Genomic DNA, 27,024 nt, shown 5'->3' on the forward strand with positions numbered 1-27,024 from the left:
ACCACTGACATAAATTGCGTATTCTTGTGTCATTTAAATACACTACCTCTGGTAGCTAGATTGCATTAGAATATTCAAATAGTTTTATTTGACAAAAGTCCGTTAAAATTTGCCTATAGTATTCTCTGCCTTCTAGGATTTTGCTTAACTCCGTATTTATATTATATTTTGTATAGATCTTAGGGTTCATCCGAGCTAAAAGATATATATATATATTGAGGAATAAAAATAATGTCAACTAATTTGATTTTTTTCCCATTATTTAGTTGATGTTTATGTTGGAAAAGATGCCTGACTAATCATTTATTATAATAAATGTGTGGACAAGGGACAATTATTGTTTTTCTTGAACACTGCTGGAAGTTTCATAATTTTTCCGAGCGAAATTTTTAGTATCTTTTTTCTTTCTGATTTATCCTCCGAATCCACTTTGTTGGAGTTTAATTATGATTGGTCATAATCATACACTGATTCTGTAATATAATTTTTATCTGGTTTTATACCTCTCGACACAGAGGTTGTGTTAACATTAAAGTTAATTTCGGTATATTTTTCACTTTTTGTCATTTTCTGATTTGGTTGACTTATTTCTCTCGTATTTTCTGAAGATGATTTTTATTATTTCCTTTGCTCACATTTGTGTCCTCATCTTCCAATATTATGACATCGGTATTTTCCTCACCTATACCTGATTTCCCTTCCTCCATTATTAGATCTTGCTCGGCATTAAAGGATATTGGATAACTATTGCCACTTTTATCCACTCTATTGTTCCTTTTGAATAGCCACATTCGATATTTAGAAGGTGACTTAGCCCGATTCGTGCATGTCATATAGTGTTAACCGAATATATAATACTTAGAATATTGTTTCGTTCCCCCACCGAAATTAATGGGTCTGATATGGTTTCCAATAAGAAGGAACCATGGGATATTTTCTGGTCTTCCAATGACTTTCACTATTACGTGTGGTGTATTCGATGACACCCTTTCGAGTTTTTCTTTGCTCCAAAGTTTAATTATTCTTGTGGTGAAGGGTTCCATTTTCTCTTCAATTCTCTGACGTGCTTTTCCATTGGTAGTAACTTCTGGAAAAAGTCAAAATGCATGTTTTATATGGTCAGACAGAATCACTCCTATAACGTCCAGTACAGTTCTTTCGAAGGGTGTGGGCAAATTTTTGGCTTCCATCATTTCTGTTGACTCGACCAGAGCTAAGAAAGGTTCTCCATGTTTGTTTTTTAATTTAATAGAGTATGGAAGTTTGATTTTTTGGAAGTAGCTCATTACTCAATATCCTTGTAACCGAAGTAATTAGGAGTCTATAAGGGCGTCTCGTAAATATGGAATTCATGTCATCTGAGTTCAACCCTTGTACTTTGGTGCGTAGAATTGCCGCTTTTGAACATGTCATATCGTTTATTGTTATTCTTTCATGTCCCTTTTTTGAAAGAAAGAGAAGGACCGTTAACCATCCCTTTTCATCATTGATATCGTCTTTTCCCAAACTACTTTTTTTACCTTTTGGCATTTGTTTAAATTTTGACACTGTTTTTTCATTCATTTCTATTGGTCAAACTTGACAAAATCTAGATCTTGACTTTGTTCCGTGGAACATAAGCATAATTGGGTATTTTCCACCTTTTAAGTAAAAACCTTTCCTGAATGTTGTTGACTTTGACGGATAAAATCTACTCTAACTTTGGACCTTCATCCAAGGCCAAGCTCCAAAACATAGATTTCCTGTAAAATCACTACCAAAAAGTCCTGTTTTTATCAGCTGGGACCAATACAGGATGTTATTATCAAGACGCGTGACATTGCTTTCCCATTTGGAAAAACAACAAAACCCAAAATGAGTACCAGGGTGGACAAAAATCTTGCCACCTTGAGATACAAACTCCACAAAGGAAAAAAAAAAGAAGAAGAAAGATTCATGGAGACATTTCTGTAGTAAAGCTAAAAGTTTTTAAGATATTGCAAAACCGATCAGAGTTCAGGAACCAATCGAAGACTCAATTGGTCTCCTCAAATATGATAATGGATACGCAACATCACATATTCAATCCTTACCGTCCCGTCAACACTAACAAAAGGAATATAGGCAGTGTTGGGTATCTCTCCCTTCGATCTCTAATACAAGTACAAGCAACAAAGTTTAGATGGAGAACAAGGCATTTTCTTCAGGCACCTGGAATTGTGCCGGTGATTTTCCAAGATGTCGTGGGCATCGTTTCCTTAACAATAAATACAAGATCAAGTTGAATTGAATAAAGTAAGTGGTCATATCACCGGTAATCGTATCTGGGTCAACAACCGTCATGTTGAACACCCTGATTCAATTATATATACTGACAGGTTCAAATATGAGAAAGGCAACACATGTGCTTATAATTGGCTATCACTTGAGGTGATATGTCAATTAATCAATCATCAGCATAATTAAATAATGATTCCAAGCAGAAATCATTGCAATCACATAATCATTGGTAGCTCTTCTTAACCAAGACAGGTAATCAAAAAACGTAAAAGTTCTAACGGACTTTCAATCGGTAATTGCTGCTATTCTAAATCAGTTAACAAAAAGAGATACAGTTAAGAAGTGAAAAGAAATATTTAACATAGTAAAATGTGAAATAAACATAAATCTTAATTGGTAAAAACGCCATTAAGATATTTCAGGAAACGAATTTGTAGACTATCTTTCAAAAGTAGTACTAAATGTCAAAATTGTTTGTGCGTTGGAGCACCTCCTACATTGTGGGTCATGTCTTCTTCGATGTTTGGTAGAACAGATACAGGGAAGATCAAAGAATAAAACATACGTATCACAAGTTGAAGAAACCAAAACAAAAGAGTGTCAAATTTTCATGTCAAAACATGATTAATTTTTTGCCCATCTGAGCAAATGGAAAAATAAGAAGTGCAGTATGCGATATTTGCATGGAAGAGCCACAAAGCACAACAAAATGTATATCACTCTCATATGAGAGATAACAAGCCATGCAAAAAGATGATAAATATCTTTGTATTCTTAAATTTATTAAATGTACAAAAATGAAAAAAATTATTGATAAAAACTATAAAATTATGTAGGACTTAAGATCAATTTCTGCTGTAGTAGTACATATACCCTTTTGTGTGGTTGCATTCTTTGCTGTATAGAAGTATAGTGTTTTAATTAATGCAGATCTGTACTATTTTATAATGTAGGTATGTAGGTACTGTGGTAAACAGCAATATAATGTCAACTAACCTTGCATAGTATTGAAGCCAGAAATTGCCGAAAGGGTATGTAAAACCTCATAGGGAATCCTGAAATTTTAAGTGAACTAATTATTTTCTTTATAATTTTTCAAATATCAAAATCTCCTCCGACATAATTTTGATATTCATAATTTATTTGTCTTCTTCAATCAGGATTCGATATATCGATAAAACCTTCTATATTGTACTTAAATTTCAGGCTCAGAGTATCTTCATTACAATCTGTACACTTACTAATGTTTTCATAGTAATATTTCAAAGGTGCAGCAATTTGAATTGGGACTGTAGAGATCCTATTTTGTTGACAGAACCTAATCTTCAAACTTTTCTTCCTTTTTTTACACTTTTCATTCTCTGAAGAGTTATTTGCTCTTTAAGTATTAAGTTCCGATCTTTAACTTCAATGGAAAATCTTCCCTCTAGTGTCTTCTCAAACCAAGTCATCAACTTCTTTTTATACATTCAGTCCGACCTTTTGCATACATATGTTGCTATCTAAATCTGCACGTTGTTTCTTCTTTTTCGCTTTTATGATTTCTCTGAAAACCTCCCCATCTTTTGACCATTTTCTCCTTCTGATGGCCAGGAACAACAATAATTTCTTATTCAAGTAATTGTTTAAAGCGTACTATTATAATTTCCAATATTGTTTTCTTACAAATAGCTAGTACACAATTTCCATAACCTTTCTAATGTTGGGCCCCTTGAAACTCATATTAAAAAAAATTGTATAATGATCAGAGGAAAATACAGCAGTTGCGAATATTGTGAACATTGGCTCCCAAATCAACAAATACTAAAAATTTGTTTAGTCTAGCTGATTTTAAAAAGTGATCTTTTGATTTAATTTGAAATATGTGCAGTCGTAATGTTTACTAATGATATGCAACGTTCCACATTCCCATTTTACTAATCATTTTTTTTTTCATTACAGCACTGCGATTACTTTCATTTTTGTAATTCATGTACAAAAACAACATAAATTATGTACTTTTCTATCCTCTTTCAAAAATATTTAAAGTTGGTTCAGCAGAGAGTTTCTTCTTTATGTAATTCGAAGTGTAATATACATTGTTTGTTTTTTTTGACTTTGTAAATGTGTATTTTCTTCAACTAAAGTACTTCATAGTAAAATGTTGATATCACTTTAATGTACAAGTAATAGTATTTTGTAAATGTTTTAATTCGATGACGTACATTTGTATATAAAGTTAAAACTTCATTGCTACAAAAGTATTTTATTTTTGAGGAATATGAAAAAAAAGATGAAGCAGGTTTGAATAGGTTTTTTGACTATTTATTTGACACCAAATTGCAAAACTTATATAATTATACACTTAAGAAGAGATTTAAAAATAAATCTAATACAAAATACATTTATTCTGTGATAAGAAGTGATAAATAAGGCTTATAGGTTTCACAGCACTGAGGAGCTTGAAAATCACTGATATTTAATTTTGGTCAAAGCCATCTTTTAATAAACCTATGATGTTTAGAAAAAGGGGAGGCTCACATTTTTTAAGATATGTTTGTCAAATAAAACTTGATTTTAGATTTACAGTTTAATATAAAATGTACAGAAAGACAACGTCATTATGAAAGTGTCATGCAATTATTTTAGTCCAAAATTAATTTATAAACTCTGACCCTCCGATGCAGAGATGTAACCTTTGTCGAAATCCTTGCATGTGTAAACGAAAAAAAGAATATATTTTAAATGACAACAGATCTGGTGATACAGAATATTAATCATTTTAGTGCTACTTTTCACACTAATACGTTTAATTTTTCAAAAATTGGGAGGAATAATAAAAAAAAGCACAAATACATCGCAGATTGCCAGCATAATCCTTTGTGTTTATGATTTCATTCAAGAAGATTTCAACAGTTTTCCCAGTCGACTATTTTAAAATATTTTTTTTTTGCATTGAGTCCACACCATTGGTTAAGTTGTATTGTTAATGCAAGAGTTTTAAATTCTAAGAATTTTTTAGCGTGCAAGTTTGTTTGTTGTTGCTGTTGGTAACTTGAACAATTTTTATTGACTATTGAAAGATAATATCATCATCATTTCCTTTTTGAAGATAGAACATCTTAGTATTAAATGTAACAACGATAGTGTGTGATCATGAACTATCGAGAGTAAGACTGAGGATTTGAAGATAATTATAAGTGTAAGTCCCTGTTGGACTCAAAGTAGAATTAAGGGTCAAGATCAGAGTATTTCCTGCTTATGTCTGTTCTTAATACAAAATGGGATCTATGTTTTTTAATGATCAGTGAGTGGTACAATATTAGTATAAGTAATTCCAGTTTTTCAACAATTTTTAAAACAAATTAGTATAGTACCGTCATAAATTTATTTTACTGGTATACCAAACAACACTATTATCAACTGACTTTGTGATTTTGAAGGAAAGGTTGAGAGATAATGAAGAACCATCGTGATCAAAAATTATGATAGTTTTTACTCCTTTTCTGCCTTGCTTTTAATAGATTTTATATAATATCGAAAACTGTGAATTATTAAATGTTTTCTCTGCATTGAATAGACCTTTAATTAACCAAACTTTACACAATACAAACATTCTAAAATAAAATTATCCCAACAATGCATACATTCAAGCAGCAAATGCAAAAATAAACAAGATTGAATGTATTTGCAAAAAGGTTTTTGATGTTATTGTTGGAGTCTCTTGCTTACCTCTATGATTAAAATTATGCTTGTGGTAAGTACAAATAAAACACTTTTTGTTTCTTTAGATAAAATATTGAATAAGTTAGATATATTTTTATGAATATCTATGTATACTTTTGAAAACATAACCAAAAAATTTTTACAAAATGTATAGCTTTATCAGAATAATTTTTTTTTATGAAACTACAATATAATTGGCAATAAGCACTTCAAATGTATATCTTATTAAATATTGACAAATAATTAAAAAAATTTTTTTGTAAATATTTTACAGTTATTTTGGTATGTTGTGACAAATAATTATCACTAACAAATATTCAAATTACCAAGACATAATAAGCGTTCATACTGTGTCCCACATGCCACTAGTCATCCAGCGGCACATTGCAAGGGTCACATTAATTAAAAAATTCTAAAAGGATTTTTTATGTCCATTTCTACGAATTTAGGGCTTAAAGTACAAAATATTGTCTATTGATGTCTTTGTTTTTTATATTGTTTGATGAGTGCATTGAGAAGTATTGGGTTATCTTTATTAATTATTGTGCACTGCAAAAGTGGAATATAATGAACTTATTTTGGAATATTATTATTCTAATAAAATATAAATTTGTAGTTGTACATGTAGTTTGTGATAGAAGTATAACAAACCTTGAATTCAAGAAAGGGATTATTTTTTTGTATGAAAAACTCTTGAAGTGCCTTTTCAATGGGTCATTTACCTTTAACATGAATATGAGGTTCCACTAAGAGCCTTGTTACAACTTTGGATCCACAGGCTTAGGTGTGAAATAGGAAAACAGCTTGACCGAAGTTAAAACAATAAAATTGTACGATACGATCCCATCTATTCCGACTTTTTTTTGATAATTTCCCAAATATTTATGATTTAGGAAACGACCAACAACATCTAGTTGACTTTTGACTGTAGTATGTACACTATATTTAAAAACTTGTTAGAATCAACAATGTGACTAATAATTTTTGCCCTCAAACACATACCATTGTTAGGTTAATTTATTTATTAGAACGTTTATTTTTTGCATCCTGAATTTTTTTGACGTGATTGATAAAAGATAAAAGAAACTAAATCCGGGAAGTTGGGGGGTATCAAATATTGTTAGCAAGAAAATATTATAATTTGGATACCAACTATCCAGTTTGAAGCAAAAAGTAGTTATAAAATGATAGAATTGCAATAAAGTATTTCAGAACCACCAACGACATTGCACTTGACAGACAAATATATACGAAAAATAAGAAAATCAATAACAAAACATGAACACTTTTTGGATAAACCATGGTGTTAAAATGGATGATCATTTTATTAACATAATTATATGAAAGCGTATGTAGAGGAAATAATAGAAATGTTTTCGTATTAGCAACCTAAGTTTCAACAAAAAAAAAATACACTTGTTTAAAATTAAGGCTCATTATATGTTTAAAAACAGTGTATTATATACTTTATATGTATTTTTTATTTGTTTTTGTTTAAATGTAAAAAAATTAGATATTCGTTATCAAGTATTGTATTGAAATCAATTTTTGAGGTTATTGAAAATATGATAGTAAAAACAAATTGTTCTATAAAGTTTATTATATATTAGGCGCAAGTAAATAAGAAGATATTTATAAAAATGAGTTTTTTTGCTATTTTTCGATTGGAATTTTACGAATAATTTAATTAAACTATTTTTTGAATGTATTAGAATTTTCAATATGCATTGGAAATCCTTAAAACAGGTATGTCTTTTCCGCAAATCTTCCCAATTGATATTAAGTTTTCTTTTTTTGAGGGATAAATAAACGTTTACAAAAATAAAGTACAAAATATTAATTGTACAATTTATTGATAGCTAGTAATGTTATTCTTTTAAAAAATATGGCATGCGGGTATTTGATAATGAATATTCAAAATAAGAAAATAATTTCAATTTTCAAAAAGCTTTGAACAAAATGTACCACTTGAAGATAAAATTGTAAAACATCGAAACTATGTGTTGGTTATTTTCATATTTCAAGATAACGTCTCCATACTAAACGTAATCGAAATTCAAACAGAGTGTAAAATCAAACCCGTCTAGGCAACATGCTTCATTTTTCAACCAAATGGCCATTGTGAACTTTCTTCAGAGTCGTCACTCAAAAGAGGGATTGAGCATATTAAGTTTTACTTCTTTCCCTTATCTCATTGTCAGACATTTCTTCGTAGAATTATAATACTCTCAATTATAATATGTATAAGTTAGTTATAATTTATAACAGTAAAATTTGTCAACTTCTCTGGGAGACTCGTAATTTAACACTATAATATAAATATATATGATTATATAAATTCAGGGTCTGAATTCTTTCCTCTCTCGAAGTTGAAATACAAATATTTATTTAATTGAAATTTACGTGTATATTGTCTTTACACTTGCATATGAATTTACGTGGGTCAGACAGTTATTAATTGTACGTGGGTCAGACAGTTATTAATTGTACGTGGAACTGTTTTTATTTAAAAGTAGAATATAAAAGCTACTATATTTATATGGTTTATCTTTAGTATATTACAACTCTTCTTTACTTATTTACCCTCTACTTTTTAAAAATATAGATCAAAGTTTGTATACTCGCTGTTTAAGTGCGTTCTTTTTTTTTTTTTCGCTAGTCCTTCTTACACTAAGTTAGTTAATAATTTATTGTTGTTTACCATATTACATATATTATCAAATAGTAAAAATATGCATACATTACAAAACTATTCATACATACAGAAAAGAACACGACCGCACAAAGGTGTATATGTGCTACTACAGCAGTAATTGATCTTAATTCCTACGTAATTTTGTAGTTATTATCAATAATTTGTTTTATTTTTGTACATTTCATAAATTTAAAAATACGAAAATTTTCATTCTCTTCTTGCATAACTTGGTATTTCCTATATGAGAGCGATTAACATCTGTTAAAAACGTGGTCTGGGCTTTGTGTCTCTTCCATGCAAATATTGCACATTGTACTTGAATTTTTCCATTATCTCAGGTGGGCCAAAAATGGCCCATAACCGGTGTAGGCTTGAATAAGTAAGGTCATGTTTTAACTTAAAAATTTGACACTTTTTTGGGGGGTTTCTTCAGTATGTGATGTGTATGTTTCATAGCACTTACACTAATAATGCACTTTGCAACAAAGTTTATATCTTAGAACGCCAGCAATTTGTCCCTCTACCATTTGTTTTGCGCACCATCTTCTTTATGTGCCGTTCAGCTAAGTTTTGCTTTAACCATTGTGCTGTGCAGAAGCCCAAATTTTGTAATGGATACATATACGCCACGAGAACGATCTTAAATAGTGAAAATATTTATTGAAAATAATTCTTCCGTTATTGCCACTATATATCTCACACAACCACAATTTATCGTTTACATGCAAATTTTCTACAGTACAGTACGACAGAAGACATACTTTGTTCTGGATGACAACGCACGTCACGTAACGTTAAAAATACTGCTCTGGTGCGCGAAAGTGTTGCGGAGTCTTCAGAAACATCAATTCAGAGACGTGCTTCCTCGTGACACATTTCTGCACGCAATCGAAGGCAAATTTTGAGAACTGATTTCAATATATTCCCGTACAAAATTCAATTAGTCCATAAATTGTTATCAAGAGATCATGATTAACGAATTGAGTACAGTATTGCAACCCTAAGGTCGTTTATTGAAATAGAAGATTTTTCAGCTAAATTGATCAAGTGATGAAACCCATTTTTTTCTAAGTGGCCACGTCAATAAACAGAACAGTAGGTTTTGGGGAGCACACAATCCTCAATTAGTTCATGAAACATAATTGCATCCACTAAAAACAACTGTATGGTGGGGTATTCATGCTGGAAACAGTATTGGTCCCTATTTAGAAAATGACCCAGGTATTCAAGTTACTTTTAATGCTAAACGGTACCAAGACATGATTCTAATTTTCTTGTGCCTGAAATGGAACAATAAGGACTAGAGGACATGTCGTTTCAGAAGATGGGGCCACAGCACACACATCCTGTTCAAGAATTAAATTATTGAATAACGTTTTTCCACGAAGACTAATATGCCAAATGGTGATTTAGCATGGCCATCCAGATCTCCGGATTTAACAGCACCATACCTTTTCTTATTGGATTTTTTTAAATCAAAAGTTTATTTGGATAAGCCCCAAACGATTCAACATCTGAAAGACAACAATTGTCCCGAAATTGAAGAAACTTAGCCTGAGATGGTGGAGCATGTCATGAAAAATGCCTTAAAAAGAACCGAAAGTTGCATAGTGAATTGCAGTCACCATTTAGCTGGTATATTTTTCCAATCATAAAGAAAAAAATGTAAAAACTAAATAACTTGATATGAAAACGAAACTTACTTATTTTTCTTTGAATAAAGTTATAAGCAATCAAAATAGTAGTAGGACTTTTGCTCTACCCCTTATTAAAATAAATGAAAAAAACAACAACATATTTATCGAAAAATATATTTCATATTAATTAAATGCTCTAAGTGTTCATTGATGAATAATATCTCGTTATAAAAAAATATTTATAAAAACGCTTAAAAAATACTCATTGCTCAAAATACAAAGAAACAAAACTACTAAAAGGAAATATGAAAAACAATAAAACTATTTTTTTATTTAATTTTATATATTTTAACAAAAACAACGAAATATTTTTACAGGAACAGTTTGTGTAAACAAACCACTTTAGCTAACCAGTACAAAGAATTTCTTGCCAATTGAATTATTATTTTTATGTCAATCCAAGAACTTTTCACATTACCCTTGTAGTAATTGATGCAGTTAATTCATTTTCAGTGAGGTTTTGCAAAATTACTAAGGGAATAAAAGTTTTTCATTTATATGAAATACGAAAGAATTGGATATTGAAAGAAAGTTTTTTTGGCATATTCTTAAGTTAGAATTTTTTTTTTTTTTTTTTTCAAATAAATTAGTTTATATTCATTCAACAATTTTGTTTAACTAAAATTAATCAAAATATCATGTATTTTGTTGCTTAGTCAAGTTAACTAATCAAATTTATGACTTACACACTAAGCTCATAAATTCTCATAAAATATCATGTTTTAATACACGTCTTAAGTAAATAATATAATTAACATTATGTGATATATTCTATCAGTTCAAGAATGGATAATTAATAAAGCGTTTTCATGTCTTCACAAATTGCACCAAACAAAAGGCCACATCATATTGGGCCCTAAAGTTGATCTATTTATTGATTAAAATATATATACATTCCCAACATTAATTAAGGAAATTTCAAGAATGCTTAACTTTTTTTTTTAAATTAATACTTACTGAAACTATAGTATATTAAGTGTTAGACTTTTACACAATTTAGTTTTTTATCGATTAGGGAGGATAGAAGTTTAATAATTGGACAAAAATATATTATCCTTGCAAACGTAATAGTTAATTTATTAGCTGCGCTATGTAAATGAAAATATAATAAGGATAAAATAACATATTCTGGATAAGGACTTATTAGGATATAATATAAGTATACTAAAGCTCGACTCTAAAGATATAAATTTAACATAAGCTGTTAATTTTTATCTTAAATAGTCCCTTTGTAACTTTACACAATTATCCCAGCGATGCTCTGGTCCCTTTCATCCGTCCAAATAGTATAAGATGCACCTTTCTCAGCAAAATAATTGTTTACAATACACATTTTGTATTAGCTCAATTCCTCTGAGTTGGATTTACTCACTCAAACGACTGTCCCATTACAACTGTGCGTCCAAAATGGCTAAAACTTTACTGAGTAACTGTCAACCTATGTTAGATAGTATGACTAGCTTTTATTTATAGTGCTACTATCTTCACGTTGAGGCTGGAAACATTTCAGGCCACCATTTAATGTTGACGTCCAAAAATACAAAATGAACGTACCAATATTTATAGATACATACTTTGCATCTTTAGAGATGTCCATTTTTTCATGTTTCAAAGGTTTTCCAAATATTTAAATGAAGACTTCCCTCTAATGTTGAGGTCCACCAGGTTGATTTTACACCTTATCATTACATCCTTTCTTTCATATGCTAGGAAACTTTCTAACTTGGAGTATGCATCTACAGTTCTGTTGTTCAATGTTTCGATTTGGTCTGGAATGTATTTTTTTTTGCCTTTTCTCTACCTTTCTTTGCAAAAATAACTTTTGAGTGGTTTTCAATGTTCTCTAAGGCATCCCACGACGTTATGTTCCCAAAATCCCACTTTGATCTTATATTATCTATTAAGTTTAAATGTATTACTGATTTCCTTTTATTCCAAAAGGGTAATGTTAAGTTTCCAGGAGGTAATTTTTCTACCTTGCTGGACTATTAACAAATGTTAAAATGGGATTTTGGTCTAAAGTATAGTAAGGTAAATTCTAAACTGTTCAAAAAGGCGTTGTAAAGCATTAACCCTGCATCGTCAAGATTAAGTTTGTCGACAACATTTTCAAGATTTTTAGCAATCCTAATATTTTTTTTATATTATTTTTATTTTTACAAAGTGTCCTTTTAACAATACATACACACATTTCCTAGCAAGATCCCGTATCTGTAACCCATACAAATTGTTCTATTTTTGTCTTTTTCTGCAAAATAACTGTTCACAAGACCTTTTTATTTTTGGTTTAATTATTTCCAGTTATTTACCCGCGCAAACGACTGTCACATAACAAATGCAAGTCCCAAATGGCTGAAACTTGGCTCTATAATTGTCAATATATACATACTAATTAGATGTTACTAGCTTTTATTTACGAGTGCTTCCAGCTTCAGGTTAAGGCCGGAAAATTTTCAGACCATCATTGTACGTTGTCGTCCAAATATTTGAAATAAATTGACCACTTTCTTAAACTCTAATAAAAAGTGTTATTGTTATTATAAGATAAAGTTGTTTATGCCTTCAATATGTAACAACGTGATATGTGTGTTTACATAAATGTCTATAAAATACTCGTATACACGTACATTTAGTATCGTACAAATATGTAAATAGGCATAATTTTGAATTTTTTAAAATCATACTTGAAGAAGTAGAGGGTCCGATAACGAAATTGGCGCACCAATATTGTACTAATATAAAATGCAAATAGATTGTTACTTTTAAATATTTTATCTAAAAAACTTCAGTAGAGGTCTCATAATGTTCTGCCTCGACTCATACTAAAATATTTATTTCTATCCTTCTTTAAAAAGAAGTGCAAGCCTTCTTAACATGGATCATGTCCTTTTTTTGCCTAGATTGAGTTTATGAAAGTGACTGGATGTATAATGTTTGTTTTATTTATAATAAGACATAATGTTATGATTTGGACTATTTGTCGACAATATTTTCTTCTTAACCATGTCGTCAAAGTACTTTAATCACTCTTCATGGAACTTTTGTGCTTTTCAATGCCTACATTAGTCCCTAAACAGTTTTGAAGGGAAGATATGTGATGAACAAATGAATCTTAAATGAAAAAAAAAAAGAGATTCAAGAGTGATATTAAAAAAATGAAATGAAAACATTAAAAAAGATAAAATATAGTAGAAGCCTCAGAGTCAAGGAAAACTTCTTACTCACGCAAAATAAAAGCTAACTATTGACATGATCCCAGTTTGGGGAAAAGCTTACTTGCACTGGAAAAAATATATATAACTTCAACGATTCCAGAAATTCAAAGAGTTATTTACAGGATAAACATTAAAAATAAACCTATTCTTGATGGGCTCCAGAGTCAGGTTTTGAAAAGAAATGAGTCATTACACAGCTTCTAAAGTGATGGAAGGACGTTTCTACGCTTTTAAACAAAGGACTTTCCCCTCCTTCTATTCCAGATAAAGATGACAACTGTGACGTTATTCCCCTTCTTATATACACACTTTAATAGACAAATGTCGTGTTCTCTCCTTTGTTTTTATATTTTATAACTAGCTAAACTTATATGTATTTTGCCTATTATTTAGTTTGGTGCTTTCGAATTGAAGATCCCTAGGATGATTGAGGGTGCTTGGGACTGGGTCTAGAATTTTAATATACTATGCAAATAAACATATTGATTTATAAACCACAAAGATATTTAAAGATGTTTTCCGACAGATTTTCAATCGACGGTCGGAGAGCGGAGGTCAAATTTTCTGAGGAAGGCAATGAAATCAATGACAAAGGGAAATAAGAACAGCCAAAGGGTGGCATTGATGATTTTAGAAAAGCTTCTGATAGCGTATGGAAAAAATATATAATAAAGTATAAATTGTTTTTGAGATGGCTTATAAAATTGGTTGAAGAAGGTATGCGTTATCTTTCTACAGATTAGGGAGACTTAGCATATTCATAAGAACAATTTATCATAAAAACTTGATCAATCAAACTTCATAAGTGGTTTTCAAAACTGGAAACTTTGAGCACAGGTTTATGCAGACAACATGACCTTAAAGTATTCAAGGAAATTAGATGAAATACAAGACTCTCTACAATAAATACTGAATACTTTGGTAGTTATATACATTTTGTAATCGTCTTAAATTTTGTAGTAGGAGTGTTCTACAGGGAACTGAAATGAATTATTTAAAGATTTCTATGTTTAGAAAATATGAAAAGAAGAATAGAATAAAATAGAGATTTTGGAACGAGAGATAATTTTGAAACATATAGATTTAGAAGTGTAATGTATTTCATATTACCTTCCCCTTGTTCTTCTTATCTTTTCTTTTATGTATTAAAGTACTGTATTTTACATAGTACAAATAGTCGTGTATTTTGTTAATAAACTAGAGTAGGGTTTTGTATTATAAAGAATACAGATGATCTTACAGAAAGTATAGTCTTATTCCGCCACGCCATTTCTTCTTCTCATTTGTCTCTCGGTCATCCTGGATCTTTCCACCTATAATAAGTTTGTGTCTCTCCCTCGTCAAGATACAACATTGGTGACGAAGATGGGCTCAGGATCACGTGACCTCCCTGCTGTGGGATCGTCGGCGAAGCTAGCCCTGCTGGAGTTGGGTAGCCCTTTTTCGTCGACAGGGAGAACGCTTGTTCGTCTGCAGAAGGCGGAGCAATATGGACTGTGCCTCAGTTTGGGCCTCGTGGAGGAAGGAAGAGAACCGTGGTCACTTACAAGGAGTGAAGTGTGTGTCCGTGTCAGGGGCCACATCATTAACAGTGGGTTTAATCGTACGAAGTTTGGGTTATCTGTTGTTTCTACTCTCCCGTTCTCATCATTGGTTAATGGATGTGCAACGGTCTCTCCTATGGATCATCCCGAGTTGGATGAGGGTACATCGAGCAAGATCGATACGTCTCCCAGGGGCGAGCAGGGTGCTCGTGTCCCTAAAACCTCCATAAGGGTGAAGGTTATTTCTCCCAGGGACGCGCAGGGTGCTCGTGTCCCTAAAACCTCTATAAGGGTGAAGGTTATGTCTCCCAGGGACGATCAGGGTGCTCGTGTCCCTAAAACCTCTATAAGGGTGAAGGTTATGTCTCCCAGGGACGAGCAGGGTGCTCGTGTCTCTAAAACCTCGATAAGGGTGAAGGTTATGTCTACCAGGGACGAGCAGGGTGCTCGTGTCCCTAAAACCTCTTTGAGGAGTATTGTTCTCCTTTCTCCGGTGCGCGTGCAGAGAGCACGGCACGTCTATGGAGATAAAATTTGTATGTACAAGAAAAAATGGTTTGTCCGCGCCTGGACATGGATGGAGCGGATCTATAAGCTGCTATTCATGGAGCGGAACCTGTGTAAGCACCGTCATGGATTTGGTGCTTGGGGGGTGATGTAATGTATTTCATATTTCCTTCCCCCTTGTTCTTCTTATCTTCTTATATTTTCTTTTATGTATTAAAGGACTGTATTTTACATAGTAGAAATAGTCTTGTATTTTGTAAATAAATTAGAGTAGGGTTTTGTATTATAAAGAATACAGATGCTCTTATAGAAAGCATAGTCTTATTCATCCACGCCATTTCTTCTTCCCATTTGTCTCTCGGTCATCCTGGATCTCTCCACCTATAAATAAGTGTTACATTATTCCTCCTTATAATTTTTTCTCAGTCATCCTGGATCTCTCCACCTATAAATAAGTTTGTGGCTCTCCATCGTCAAGACACAACATTTTATTTTATTTACAAAATACACGACTATTTTTACTATGTAAAATACAGTACTTTAATACATAAAAGAAAAGATAAGAAGAACAAGGGGGAAGGAAATATGAAATACATTACAAAAAGAAAATAAAAACTGGACCCAGAGAAACTTTTCTAACTTTTTGAGCCTGATTAAGTATTACAATCTTACATATTTCCTATTTGAGATAAGACCAAGACAACACTTTTTGAATCAAACCAAAAGAAGGAATACTATGTTTGTGTTATATGCTTTTTGAAAAAATAATTTTTCTTTTTTATGAGATATTGTACAAAAAATGATGGAATTTTTATTAATAATGAAGTAAATTCTTTATTTACTTTGTTGTAAATTATGTAAACATATGATTAGAATTAAAATTATTTCGCTGTCAGTTAATATAATTTATTTAGTCTTGACTGTGTTTTTTCTCTCAGCAAGATCATTATTCTTTTTTATATATATAATTTTATAAAAAACATAATTTCCAATTTAAAAAAAGTACTCATTCTCATACATTCACAAATTTTTTCGAAATATACATAAAGGAAAAGACAGATTCAAAAAAGACCATAGATTAGCCAATCGTGAAGGAAAAAAAGAAGCGAAGAAGACGGATCCGTATTTCTGATACAAAATATTTCACCTTATGCAATTCTCAATTTATTGTTCCACCACGCAGACCATTTGTCCACAGTCCTCCCTAGCATAGTCCATAAGCACACACACAGACAATATTGATGCATAAATCATAATATAAACAGTAGACAAAAAAAGAGGGCGTGAAGCGAGCCCGTCTTAAACAAGACATGAGATAATAGCTTGATATAACTTAATTATTAGATAAAAGGTCCTGGCAATATATAGTTCTTCGAAAGGAATCCCGAATCCTCGAAATTCTCTAGTATATCAATTTGCTGAGACGTGAGAGCCTCTAGGAATGATTAAATTTTTCTTTCATATACCTTCACTGCATACATAATTCCCTGCACTTTTGCAATTAGGGACCCAATTTAAAGCCTCGTGATGCTTGGAAGATGTTGCGATAACACAGTCAATGGTGCTCAATATCACGTTATAAGCTCCATGAATCATACTCTCCACCATTCCAATGAGGGGAAGTATTTTTGGGTGGTAAAAGAAAAGATGGAAAGACGTCTCGAGCTCCGATTGACACTAAATACATAATCACTCTTCGACACCTACATAAAGATATTAAGTTTTCATGTCATGTATTCACAACCCATCAGACTCCTTGAAAGCCATGGGAACATTGTAAACAGTTCATTTGAGAAGCTTTGAAAGCTCAATAACTTCCTTGGGCTTGCACTTATCACAGAGTCACCTAATAATAGCTGAATTCTGTTGTCAAGAATTTGTTTTTTCCCTATATAGCTTTGTCAGCTGAATCTGATGAGCACATGTTCATGAACATAGATCTAAAGCAGTGTTTCTTAACCTTATTGGAGGCCCTGAACACTGCAAATTTGATGAATGCATTCACCGAACCCCTTCGTGAGCACAAAAATAAAAGATGACTTCTTCAGAATATAGGTATATATTTTATTAGTGTACAAAAAGAACCATGCATCAGTTGCAGCCATAAACTACTATTTTCAAAAAAGAATTCGAACAAAACTTGAATTTCAAACAAAAAAATAACTCGATGAATATTTGCTGCAAATTAATGTGTCTTTTGCATTTGCCTTTAAGACACAAGTTCAGAAATGCCTGGCTTAACCTTGGCAGTGCTACCCTTATTTCGTTTTTGTAACAAAGTATGTTCCTTATCTATGTTTTTATGTTGACCATCCTCTAAAAGAATTTCTCACAAAGATATATTCTTATAAAACAATATTAGTATCTCTAGTGTTTTCTTTGCAATTTGAGTGTATTATACGTTTTTCGGAAGAGTTGCTGTTGAACCTGACTCTACTGAACTTCAATATATTCATCACTTACGTCTGCTGTCGCAACACTAAACGAGAAAGACCATCTCACCTATACTGATTATGCCCCTGTGGTAGGAAGTATCCCTAAATAGACTTGTAAGGTCTTCTATGTGTATGGCAATTACTTGCTTCAGCTCTCCAGGTACATAAATATCTCCAATTCCAGCTACGTATTTGATCTTACTAACATAGTCATCCAGCAGGAGAAAATTCGTGAAGTTATCATTCTCTATTCTTCGTTTCCATAAGAGTGTTTTTTTAATGCCTCCGGGTTTTTTTCTCCTTCAAGGATGTTCTCTCAACCTCCTTTAATCTGATTATTGAGATGATTTAGAGCATCCAGCATATCTGTCATGTACGCCAAAGTTAGAATGAACTCAGAATTTTGAAGTAATCTAGGTGACGATTTCCGTACTCTCGCGAAACACATAGCAAAACACGGTTCAGTAACTTTCCCCAGTATAACCACCGAATGTTAGAATGGTACGGAAGTATTTTGAATTCCAATCTTATTTCCAAATATAGCTCTTTGAAGATTTGATGCTTCATAGCACTATTTCATACGTACTTCCCACATTCAAAAACAGTTTTTAATACTTGGGTTTTTTTAAAGGCAAGGTTTTTTTTTTGCCACCGAATGCCTGTGCCGAACTCAAATTATAGTTCAAAATATATACGTAGAATCTAATTAAAGAAAAATAAATGATCTTAGTTATAATGTACCAAATAAGATGAAGGCCTTTTTATAGAAAGTATTAACTTTGCATCTACCATTTTGTTTAAATTATTATTTATATATTTTATCTGTTTATTGTTTAAAACTGTCACTATCTAATTGGATTGACGCCAATCGATCTACATATACTTACTATTATTAATATGATTATTTGAATAATGTATATTAACAAATAAATATTTGTGTTAGTTTAAAAAATTAATCTATTAAATCAAAAATGTTATATTGGCATTCAGAGAATAGAAAAATTAACCTTCTATTATTGTTCATTATGTATTAATTATTATACAACACAAAAAAATTATTTGTTCAATATTGGCACATTATGTGTTGATTATATACGTGATTTTTTGAAAATATAGTCAGAATGATTTATTGGTAGATATATATTGAAATATATAAACAATAGACAAGGTTTAAAAACCAAAATATTTTATATTGATGACGTGGGGGACTTGAATATTGAAGACTCGCCTATGCCGAATTTCAAGTCAATTAAAGATTTTTTATAATTTTTACCAGTATTACCAATTATAATCATAAATCTGATTCCTATAAAAAGTTACTGGTATTTTTAAATTATAACGCTATGCAATAGAATTTTTGCTAAGGGCTAAAACATGCATAATTAATCGACCATTAAAATTTTTTATAGAAGTATGATTTTTTTTTCATAACTTTTCTTTAAATATCACGTTTTTTTTGGTATAATTTAAATTTAAAGCTTTATTATGTTATGAAATAACTATGTAAATGAGTTTATGAAGGAAATGGATGTAAGATAATTTCACAAATGTTTTATCAACTATATAAATGAAATTTTGTAGGAACTTTATTAAAAATAATTTCATAAATGTTTTATCATTCCAATAATGAAATTTTTTACCTCTTTTTATTATCTTTAACTTATTTCATTTCAAAATAAGTCTTTGAGTCAAAATTATAGATAAAAACGTTATTTAAAAAAAAAGGCTTTATAACCAAATCTACTAAAATTGATAGTTTGAGAGATCATTTTAGTGTTTTATGGATGAAATAAAATACAGCATTTGGATTTTAGCCAAAGGCATTCCAGGACATGAATTTTGTTTCGTAGAGAAATGAAATTGGTTCAAATTTTATTACTCTACGTAAAAATATTTAGAAGTCTTATTTATCAAATTTTGTACCCTTTGTTAAACACAGCTTTATTTCACTTATATATAACAAAATCAAAACAATATTACTTCAATTTTTTCTAACAAAATAACAAATTATTTATTATCAACAACTAATAAACTTTCAATCTTTTTGATCGTAAAAAGTGTTATTCATAATCAAAAAAGTAATCAGTAATGTACTTTTTTTAAATAAATACCATATATTTGTGAATCTCTGAAACCCACTCCCTTGAGCTCATACTTGAAATATGTTATGTTTATCTACATCCATAACTTTTTCCAATGCCCCAATTTTAAAATACGAAAAAATAAATCAAACTCTCTGACACAAATTCTTAGACAGTATTCCTAACACTGTAGACTACGAGGTAGTAGTGTATCCTGGAGAATAACTAGATCCATTCCAATATTTATTTTTCGTTAATGTATTTGTAGACAAAGCAAAAACTTTGTTAAATGGTGGACATGAAAATATCAACTGATGCAATCTGTAACAAAAAAGATTGAGAAGCACTTGTGAAGTTACCAGTCCATATATAATTTAGATTAGATTTTAACATATTTTTTCGTCTTACAGCCTTAATTTTTTTCATTTTGTTGTGTAAATAAGTTTACCATTCTCATTAAATTAAATTTTGTAATTTTTATAGATCATTCAACGCCTAAAATAGAGTTTTCAGAACGTAAAAGTTCTTTAATTGTCTGTCCGGGATTTTCTAAGTAATATTAATAATTTGACTTAATTAAATAATTATCATTTGTGTTTAACTGGGAAATTTATACACCAAAAAAGGTGTCCGTAACCAAAACGTTGAGTAACACTGATCTTGAGGTATGCAAATTAATGTATTTAAAATAATGCAGATTGTAGAAATAGTTCCTCATACCACCTTAATCTTAAATTCAGTAATATATTTGAGATTTTAGATCTACTTACCTATTCTATTTATGTCTTAGATTACAAAAAGCAACACTGAAAGAACAATAATCTAAATAAAAAAAGTTAAACTGCCTTTTTCTCAAAATTTTTACCAACTATACGGTCATCCTGGCCCTGAGGGTCAATGATGGCTAGACCAAGATCAAGATGAGAGGGACGAGAACCTTAAGTAAGGTGACCAAAGGCAAAATTAGAAAAGTGAAGGAAATTGTGAAAAACTAGCCTGTCCACTACATCCAATTAGCTTGCCGACGCCTACTACTACACCCAGATCTCTGCCGGGAGGATTGGTAAGATTACCAATTTCAAATACCTTGTAATTGTAGAAATACTCCTTCTGTTCAAAATGGCCAAGGAGAGTAGGAAATAAAGGTTTTGGATACTGAAGAAGTTGCTTTCTGCCTTACTGCAAAGATTTTCGATGCTGATCTGGCCCAGAAGTGAGATCCTGCTAAGTATTGAAGGTATATTTTAAATCTAAAATTTAACATGACAGGAAAAGCGTGTGTTATGTATTTTGTGCAGACATTTTTTTTATTCTGTGTATATTAAATTCGGATTTAGTGAGTTAGAAAGCCTATTTTGGCCGTTTTATATGTGTAAAAAATGTTTTAAGTGATAGAAGTCTTTTTTTCTTTGGTTATTTTTGAAATACAGTCTATTGGAGGTCAGTTTCTGAGAGTCGAAGATTGTCTCCTAAGATCTCTAGGATACAGCAAGTCATTTTTTTATTGTTCTTCTTCTCTTTGGGAGGGTGTTTATATATTATTTTCATATTTACATATTATATAACTTTCTTTATTTACTTATAAAGAAATAGTCGGAACTTTTTAAAATATCCCCATTAAACCTCTCCATCGCAATGTGATGAAAACAAAAAATATGGACGGTTCAATCGAAGATGTCACTTTTAAAATAAAAGGAATTGCCAATGTTAATATTAATAATGAAAAAGAAGAAATTGGTTGTGACGCTTATCAATACTTTCAAAAGAGTAAACGAGACAAATGTGGTTGAATGGATGAAACAATTTGGGAAAATTATAAATCACTATCCCAAAAAAAAAAAACCAATTGATGGCTAAGTGGATCGAAAATAAAAATGTTATAAGGAGCAAGGAGAAATGTTAGGCGTGACAGTGACATCGTGGAAGTTGTAGCTGATCCTTCGTGTATACCTCAAATTTTACCAGTGCAAGGAAATTTAATTAAGCTGAAGTTTTCCGGAGTGACACTTCAATGTCAAAGATGCTTTAATTTTGGACATATGAAGCATTATTGCATGGAAAAACGACCTAAAACTTTTAAGGGCTCTCAAAAATGCCATGCAAGAATGTCTTCCATGCGAAGTAAAAATTGTAGATAATAAGGAGGGCCAGTTGGTGGAATACAAAAATGAAGATAAGTGTTCTAGAATTGATAAAGATCTTCTATCATAAAAACAAATTGAAAAAGTTAGTGAGACCCAAACTGCAGAAGAAAAAGATGAACAATGGGAGTGAACAATGGTCGGGCAAATGATGATATAGAACAAGTCCATATCGATTATTCGGATAAGGGAAACGAATTTTCTCTTTTATAAAATGGTAAGACGAATGATGAAGAAAGTAGAAAGGCAAAAAAACAATTCTAGCCTCATTTGGACGTCCATACAATTCTGGAAAGTCCTACTCGTACTTCCTCTGTGGGAAAAGAAGTAAACGGGATACTGATCTTTCCCTTGTAAGTGAGAAGAAACAGTCAAAGAGATCTGAGTTTAGTTCTTCTTGATAGTTCGTGGAATACTCCTGTTATCCTTTTTTTTTCTTTACATAATTATAAAATTAAGCTATCAAACAGAATAATGAAAAACCAAATTCTGGACTTATTTTCTAATAAAATTTGAAATGGAACAATAACTGAATAAGGACATCAATAGAATAATTTATTTAAATACACGAGATAGAATAGAAGATCTAGACATGCCATAATAACTCACTTCATGTCATTGGATACTGACATCGTTTGTCTTCATGATATTAAATCAAAGATTTCTTCTTCTTGCTATAATAATTGTCTTATTTGCTTACCTAAAAGATTTCATTGTTTCTTAGTGGAAATGGATCTAATAGAGCAGTCTTGACTCCTATCTTAAAGAAAATCAAAAATGTTTCTTTTGTTAAAGAGTTCCCCTACAACAACAATTGGCATAAAATCCAAATTTCTTTAAATGGGATGAGCTTTTTAGTCTTATAAATGATTATGGGCCAAATTAAAGGTCTACTTTCCTTTTTTCAAGCAATTTTTAATAACCAAATAAAGGATTCAACTCTGTTCCTGCTAATTGGGTATTTAAATATTGATATCCATAAATTTGATTCACACTATCAAAACCTTACTACTCTACAAAATATAGTTCTTAAGTTCAATCTTGTTGACTTAACAAAAAAATCAGTCCGGCAGAAAGTATTTCTCGGAGAAGAGGGAATCAGTCTTCCAGAAATGACTTGGCTTTGATTTCTCCTACATTGACTCATATGGTAAAAAAAGCAATTTATAAACATGAAAATTTCTCTGATCATAAATTGATTTGCTTGAAATTACACAAACCTTATAAAATTTATAAATGAAGTATACCAAAATGGTTGATTCAGGACGATAAATACAAAACGAAATTAAAAAAAAGAATTGCTAGGAGGTTTTAATGACACTTTTTCATCCAACCCAGCGACTCAAAATCTCATAAAAATAATTCATTCAACGACTTTACGTTTTTTTTGGAAAATAGGAAGGAAACAATATCATACCCAAATCAAGGGGATAATGTTATAAATAATGGATCAATTTTTGCACGCACGTATTTGACGGATTCTCTTAATTTCTTTAGAACAGCAGAAATTAGAAAATCGTTGAAGCCGGAATGAAAGAAAAAATTGAGTGGGAGCGGTCTCTGTGCAGAATACTTAAGAATTTAAAAAAAAAAAAGATTTCTGCCCCCGCTGTTAAAAAAATTATTCATGAAGGAAAAGTTATAGCTAAACCGGTAGATATGTTATACTAATTTAATTCCCATTTCCAAAACATTTTTGACACAAAAGAGGCCACTTTCCGAAAAGATATGTAATTTCCACTGTTCAATGGAATTATATCTTCTCCATAGATATTATATCTAAATTTATAGGAAAATATTATAAGGTTGATAAAGCCTGTGGCCCAGATGGAGTCTCGGGAAAAGTATATTCGAATTTTAGTGATAAAGTCGTTCCGTATATTTTAATTGGACGTTTGAAGATAACTGGAACAAAATTTGGATCTCCGTCAACAAAAGAATTTATTTTTGGAAAAGATTCAACCTTCAAAAAAGAGTTGACTTTTATAACAATTACCTTTAATTTTTTTAAAGTCTACATCAAGTCCGCATCTAGCTGAAAAAGCTATTTTAGAAGAAGACAAATGGCTGAATTGTTTGTTTTATAAGAATTATATTGAAGCCATGAAATGACCTAATTTCTATATAGATGATGGAGTAGCCCAACTAACTCGTATTGTCCCGAAAATTTACTACAAAATTTTTGTGGATATTCCAAAAATCCAGCAGTAGAATGAAGAAGAAGTATAACGAACCGAGAACTGTACATTTGGCTTATGATGGGGACTAATCTGACAAACAAAATTACATTTTTCATCTATCCAGTTTGGTGCTCAGCTCAGAGGGTAATTTGGATGTTCATGCCTGCATTTGGAAATGACTCAACCATTGATATAATTCGGCAAAATATAAATAAAAAGTTTTTTTAGAAATTTACAGGACCCCTCAATTTCAGAATATCACAAAATCACACAAAATATTTTAACTCTTCATAATTTAAATTTGGAAGAATTGCTTAACGATGGTAAGATAAGATTTCCACTTGTTAATTCTCCAAACTATTATTCAATTCCATCCCCGTGGCACGTAAAGATGGCTCCCTAAATTTGGATGCAGCTGTGAATGGACTCTGGGAGCTGCATAGGAAGCGTTTAGGCCGCCCTATGGGTTAGAAAAGAAAAATAATGTCTTCTCTTAGGGGAATAAATGATGATTAAAAGTTTACCGTGCAGTTACAAATCTCCACAGATTGTGTTAAATATAATAGGCCCTACAAGGACTGTGGAAAACTATATAATAACAGACTTCATGTGTTTGTGGACTGTCCTGCCATCTATATCCTAAAATATTTTGTATCTATAAATCTAAAGGGGCCGACGAATGGGGAAGAAAAATAAGTTAAAGTTAAATGTTAAAGGTCTTGTTCTTTTTGGAATTTAAAAGGAGACAGGTGGAACTTCCTAGGTATTAAAGGCTCTGGAATTTGCAATTATTAGTTGTAAAGCCCTCATCGCCAGCCGACTAACTAACTATCAGCCTATTCGGGAAGATGAGTTGAGAGGTATCTTATTGGCGGCTTCAGCCCGCTATCTCTCTCTCACAATGAAAATTCCTAAATCAGGATGTCAGTCATGGAATTTTGCAGGGGGAAAAATGCGGTACCCTCCATCAACTTCACAGAATCATCCAAGTATTTTCAAAAGGATTTTCCGGAATTTTTCACAAATATTGATCATAATTGTGAATTTACATGTCTAATGTTTTTTTTAAAGATTGATATTTACAATATTAGTTGAAATTCAACCCCGGAGCATTAAGTATATGGTATAATGTTTATTTATGTAATTTTTTACGCAATTGCTCCGGTTTATTTGCTCTATATCATATATAAACCAAATAAAGCATTTTGGAAAAAAAATGAAAAAACATGACAGCCGTCGGTGGACACAATGTCCTCTATACAGGACCTTAAGGTCTTCCAAATATTTATAGTATATCTTCAGCAGACATGGAAGTATACTTCATTTAAAAATTGCCTGAAGGTCAATCACGTTCTTGTGTTAATTTTTGCAGGCATTACGCTACACTAAGTCTCCGCTTCCGTAGTCGAGGGGGTGAACAGTCGAGGGAGGAGTGTGGTAAATGTTAGAGGGCCAGAATTGCACGAGGTTCTCCCTGCACCAGTTTTGAGTTATGATGATTGCATGTGGATTAGCACTGTCTTATTGCTAAACATACGGTTTTGTGACTTCCATCGTATTTGGGATTCAATATGGGAGCAGTTGGTTTCTGTTATAGCCACTTCCACAAGCATCATAGCTCCTCTTCTATACTTTGACTGGATAGCCCACTGTAAAATTCCAAGATCTCGAGAATCTTGTACTAAACCACTTGGGATTGAACAAGGTCAATCATACTTCTTCTTCTGGACATCTGCAGATGGGTTTGAATCATTTGTTGATAGTTTTCCTATAGAAGACCAACTAAGAAATGACTCTCATTAAATCCTAAATTTACGTATTCTTATTATTTATACGACTTAATACGTATTACTCAAATTATTTGTTTTGTATAATCGAATGAATAACTTTATATCATTTGTATAAATTCTTATTTGTTCTAGAAAATATCGTGTACTTTTGAGATTTTATTTAAATTAATAACGGTTGATATAGAAAGAAAAAAGACCGAAAAAAATTGGTAATATATGAGACCGAAAAAATTTTGCCCATAAATGCGCTACTGTACAGAGTCTCAACACAATTACTTATGTTTATAGTGTATAACATGTTTCTCTAAGCAAGTAGTATTTTTTCCATAGACGCATCACTATTTATATTTTATTATCCAACCTAAAAACAAATTTAATCTGATTTGAAAAAAACAAAAAAACTGTCTTACAACGCTTGGTTTATTTATCGACACGTACACATTGTGTCTAAAACCAAAAACAACAAACAAATATATTTGTAAGTATATACAAAGAGCCTTATTTTTTTTTGTTGACTGTCTTTGAAGATATATATTATGTGAAAAAAAATAGTTGACAATATATTAAATGTGCAACAATATTTACCCTGGTATCGCATCCCGGGCTTATATAAAAGATCCTTAACAGATATAACAATTTCCCCTATTAGCTCAGAACTAATTTCATCTTGATCTTTGACTCGAAATAGTAGCTTCTTTGCATGATGACAAACCATTACTCTAAAATATTCGTTCCATTGAGGATGGAGGTTGTTGTAAATTACCTGTAAACATGA

At 31.3% G+C, this 27,024-nt stretch overlaps 1 protein-coding gene across 1 annotated transcript in view; it reads right to left on the reverse strand.

Annotated features, from left to right (window-relative positions):
• Positions 1-27,024, reverse strand: part of LOC121120585 (uncharacterized) — a 173,753-nt gene that overhangs the window by 92,580 nt on the left and 54,149 nt on the right. The window contains exon 2 of the mRNA XM_040715460.2: positions 26,835-27,012. Coding sequence (XP_040571394.1) covers positions 26,835-27,012 — 178 coding nt within the window. The remainder of the gene's footprint in view (positions 1-26,834; positions 27,013-27,024) is intronic.

This window comes from Lepeophtheirus salmonis, chromosome 6 (assembly GCF_016086655.4).
Source record: "Lepeophtheirus salmonis chromosome 6, UVic_Lsal_1.4, whole genome shotgun sequence".
NCBI lineage: Eukaryota > Metazoa > Arthropoda > Copepoda > Siphonostomatoida > Caligidae > Lepeophtheirus > Lepeophtheirus salmonis.